Here is a 5,000-nt window from a genome sequence, read left to right as displayed (position 1 = left end):
CCCACCCCCCACCCCCCTCTCACCACTCCCTCATTATACAAGCATCTCCATCACACATACCACACAATGCATGCACGCGAGCGCACACACACACACACACACACACACACACACACAGGCGCGCGCTCGCATATACGCAAATGCACGCACGCACCCGCGCATTTTCCTCGTATTAACATTCATTAGACTGATAATAATTTTCTGCGGTAGAAGATCGGCCTCCGACACACACACGTGTGCGCACACACACACACACACACACACACGCGCGCGCGCGCGCACACACACACACACACACACACACGCGCGCGCGCGCGCGCGCGCGCACACACACACACACACACACACACACACACACACACACACACACACACACACACACACACACACGCACACACACTTATATAGCAACTGTCCTCGGTCGGATGAGACCAAGCTCTAAGCGCTTTACAAACACGGGGTCATTAGCACAACAGGCTGCCTACCTGGGTAGAGCATTCGGTAGGTTCTGGAAACAAGAGTATGGAAACAAGAACATACTCATTATGCACACCCTCGAAAACGGGAGTATGACTGCTTACGTGGCGGGGTAAAAATGTTACATGTCTGTGTGAGTGTGTATGTGCGCATGACTGAAATACGATTGAATGACACAGGAAACGAATGATGAGCGCCCCGTCGCGTAATGGCAGCCGTTAGTCGGCCTGAGCCAGGTCGTCTGTTGTGCAAATGACCCGCGAGTTTGCAAAGCGCTTAGAGCTTGGTCTCCGACCGAGGATTGACGCTATATATAAGTATCCATATCATCATCATCATCATCATCATCATCAAAACAAGTAATGAATGCAATGTTCTGCCTGTGCGCACTACTGCGCAATATATAGTTTTTGAGTAATAAGACACTCCTGGCAGATCTCCAGCGGCTAGCAGCCATAGACATATATATATAGATGCAAGCATATATCTCAGTGCAAGCAACACGCTACATTACCTGTTGGGGTTTTCCCCGTGTGGGTTCGACTCCTGTCCTCGTCGCTATAATATAGTGTGATGCTTACACTGAGATATAAAATTATATTTACATCTAAATATACCTTTCATTAAACAGTGAAAAGACGTTAAACTAAACTACCTCTATGAGTGCTTGCCGTTGGAGATCTGCTGGGAGTGCAAGTTTATCTGTGAAACTGCATGTTTGGTGCATATCTGTTATGCATGTGTGGGTGTATGTGTGAATGTGTGTCTTCATGTTTTACATTTATTTGCTTATTTATCATCATTGTTATCTTATTTATTTATTTATTTATTTACTATTATTATTATTTTATTATTATTATTATTGTTATTATTATTATTATCATTACTACTACTACTACTACTACTACTACTACTACTACCTTTTTTATATTATAATTATTATTCATTTATTTATTTATTTATGTACGCTTATCTATTATTTATTCACCTTTTTTTTTCTTTTTTTTTCTCAAGGCCTGACTAAGCGCGTTGGGTTACGCTGCTGGTCAGGCATCTGCTTGGCAGATGTGGTGTAGCGTATATGGATTTGTCCGAACGCAGTGACGCCTCCTTGAGCTACTGAAACTGAAACTGAAAGTGTCTTAATACTCAAAACTATATACAGTGTTGTAGTGCGTACAGACAGAACATTACATTGAACACACCTTCCTCCTCCCCCCTCTTCCTACTAGGCATTCCGGCCACCACGCCCATCCCTCAGGAGCTGCAGGTGGGGGAGGTGGCGGAGGCGGAGGTCCCTCCCCAAGGGTTCTGGCTCAACCACTTCGAGCAGCAGGAGAGCGGCTTCATCAAGTTCGACTTCACCGTGTCCGGCTCGGCCATCCTGGGCGTGTACGGGCGGCAGAGCACGGCCCCCACGCACGTGCAGTTCGACTTCTTCAAGGTGCTGGACGGCTCGCGGCTCGGGGCCAGGAGCCCCTCCTCCTCCACCAGGTCACGGAGGTCGCTGGTGAGCTTTTTTTTTCTTTTTTTGGGGGGGGTTATTGGGTTGGTTGGTGGGTTGGTTGGTAGGTTGGTTTGGTTGATTGGTGGGTTGGTTGGTTGTTCTTGGTGTTTTTTGGTCTGTTGGGTTGGTTGGCTGGTTGGATGATGTTGTTGATAGTGGTGGTGGTGGTGCTGCTGCTGCTGCTGTTGTTTGTTGGGAGGAAGGTTGGGGGTCTGTGTTGGAGTGGGGTTGATGGTGGGTGAGGGAGGTCCTGCTTTGGAGGTTCCGTGCCTCCATGGCTTTCTGGAACGAAATAATGTTTTGGTTAATGGAGCAGAAATGCAGAAAATAAGAAAAGGAAGATGCGCGACATACAGAAAAGGAAAAAGGCCAGAAACAAAGACAGCGATAGGAAAATGAATAGAATTTTCCAGCATAGAATGCCCAGACGGTGGGAATACCATGTATACTGAAAGAGGTCTCCTCTGGTGTGTGGCCTCCTGGCGACCTAACATCGATGGTTCCCTGCGGACTGCCGACGCTGGAACTGTGATAGACGAGCCCGGGTGTGGCCGTGTATGGGGGATTCTAAATGAGCGGAGTGAGAGTAATGCCACCGAAACGGTGCAGATGATGGGGCAGCAAAAAAATGTATACTGAAGGAGCTGGCGGCTTATCACAGCGTGATGTCAAAGATACAGTGACAATATAATGTTAACGATGATGATGATGATGACTATGATGATGACGACGATGATCATATGCCACATATCCAACAGCCCAGGGCCATTTTACAATGACTACGTCAACATAAGACATGTACGTAGTGATGAATTATGAATGAATATGAAATCATAATGCACATTCAAACACTCACCACGATAGACATGTTCTCGATGCAGAATGATGACGATGATGATATTGACGACTGCGACGCCGTTGATGATGATGATGACGACGACGATGATCATGATCATGATGACTACCATGAGTAGGAGGAGGAGGACAATGATGATGATGATGATGACGATGAAGATGATGGTGATGATTATAATGACTATGATAATGACAATGTTGATGGTAATGACAATTTTGATGGTGATGACAATGATGATGACATGACAATGATAATGAAAATGAGAATGATGCGATTGATTGTGATAATGATGACGATGACGTTGAAGACGACGACGATGACGATGATGACGATAACAATGATGATGGCGATGGCAGACGGAGTTTAGCCACTACAGCAGCAAGGACACGGCCATCATGGAGTTTCTGAGGGCAGGGGTTTGGTTCTTCGGGGTCTACAACGACGGGGACACCCCACAGACCGTCACCTACGAGCTGAACCATCACGGTGAGTAGCTCGCTGACTGAAGGACGTGTTCAATAAGGATTTGATCAGGGGTTGGTTGTATGGCGGGCCATTTGGCCCATGTTAACCCGAGAGAGAAAATGCGTAATGTATAGGATGTTGGAGGTGAGTGGGAAAAAGATTTGTAGTTCCGTGGACGTGTACAGGAATGGTTTGTTCTGTTTTGTTTTTGTTTTTTTGTTTGTTTGTTGTTGGGTTTTTTGTTGTTGTTGTTTTTTGCAGGCCATTTGGCCCATGTGACCGGGAGAGAGAAAGCGTAATATATATATATATATATATATATATATATATATATATATATATATATATATATATATATGATGCTGTATGTGAGTGAAAAAGGATCCCCCCCCCTCAAAAAAAAAAATATATATATATATATAAAAAATTATTAAAAAAAATCACGAGTGTTTCTGAACATTTTTAGTTCCGTGTGATATCTCTTAATTTTAATTAACAACAGCTGCAATGTTTCGTTTCATTTTCTGAGTGTGAAACCGTTATTTATGAATATATTGTTAATGTGTGTCAGTGTGTCCGGGTCTGTCTGTCTCTGCGTGAGTGTGTGACATGTATGTATGTATGTGTGTGGAGATAATGTGTAATGTGTATATGTGTGTGTGTGTGTGTGTGACCACAGCGGTGCAGAGTGAGTGTCCCAGCAACTGTAGCGGAAGGGGAGATTGCGTCAACGGCCACTGTGAATGCTGGGAAGGTTTCCACGGACTGTACTGCGCCCTGGGTGAGTTGGGCACGCAGAGAGAGAGAGAGAGAGAGAGAGAGACAGAGAGAGAGTGAGAGAACTCAGAAATCAGAACTCAGATGATTAAATGCACTAGGCCATATGCCCATGTCATAGGGACGAGGACAACAAAAAACAAAAAAAGAAAAAAAGAAAAAGAAACAAACAAACAAACCAAACCCAACAACAACAAAAGTGCAGTAAAAAAAAAAAAAAACAAAAAAAAAACCGCCAACATCGAGTAAACAACATTGAATACGTATCAGTACACATACAAACAATAGTACAGACATACACATACACAGCAGTGTGACTGATAATTGTTCGGTTAGAGAGAGAGAGAGAGAGAGAGAAGACAGGCAGAGATAGATTCAATCAGGTTTCGGTTACACACACACACACACACACACACACATACAGGCATGTAATATTTTACGTGTAACACGGGGGGCCGTGCCTTCTATGTATGATTAGTATTATGTTGTTGGTGGTGGGTTTTTTTGTTTTGTTTTTGTTTTAACTTGAATGGATGTAAAAATGCCTGTGGTTGATGCTCCCATAACATATTTGTTTAAGATTTGGTTGAATGTTTTAGGGATCAGTATCAATTTATATTGATTTTACCATTCTATTCATTTGATCATGTGAATATACAATAAGTGTGCATGGGTGCTTGCATACGGGGCGGGTGTGTGCGTGCGCGCGTGTATGTGCGTGTGTTTTAAACGATGGGAAGTTATCGGACTTGCTTTGCTATGACTGCGTTGAGTGTTGTTTTGTTACGTATATGTTGTATGTCAAAATTTTACCGTGTTGCTTATCATTAATTTTGTGTGTATCACAGACTTCACCACACCTAATTTCTCTACGAGATAATGAAGGTATTCTGATTCTGATTCTGATTCTGATGTCCA

General features: G+C 43.7%; 1 protein-coding gene across 1 annotated transcript in view; it reads left to right on the top strand.

Moving 5' to 3' along the window:
• Positions 1–5,000, top strand: part of LOC143284328 (teneurin-m-like) — a 247,677-nt gene that overhangs the window by 169,706 nt on the left and 72,971 nt on the right. The window contains exons 7-9 of the mRNA XM_076591037.1: positions 1,710–1,987; positions 3,197–3,326; positions 3,985–4,086. Coding sequence (XP_076447152.1) covers positions 1,710–1,987; positions 3,197–3,326; positions 3,985–4,086 — 510 coding nt within the window. The remainder of the gene's footprint in view (positions 1–1,709; positions 1,988–3,196; positions 3,327–3,984; positions 4,087–5,000) is intronic.

This window comes from Babylonia areolata, chromosome 7 (assembly GCF_041734735.1).
Source record: "Babylonia areolata isolate BAREFJ2019XMU chromosome 7, ASM4173473v1, whole genome shotgun sequence".
NCBI classification, from domain to species: domain Eukaryota; kingdom Metazoa; phylum Mollusca; class Gastropoda; order Neogastropoda; family Buccinidae; genus Babylonia; species Babylonia areolata.
The sequence above is the reverse complement of the archived record's forward strand: the minus strand, read 5'-3'. Positions and strand labels throughout refer to the sequence as shown.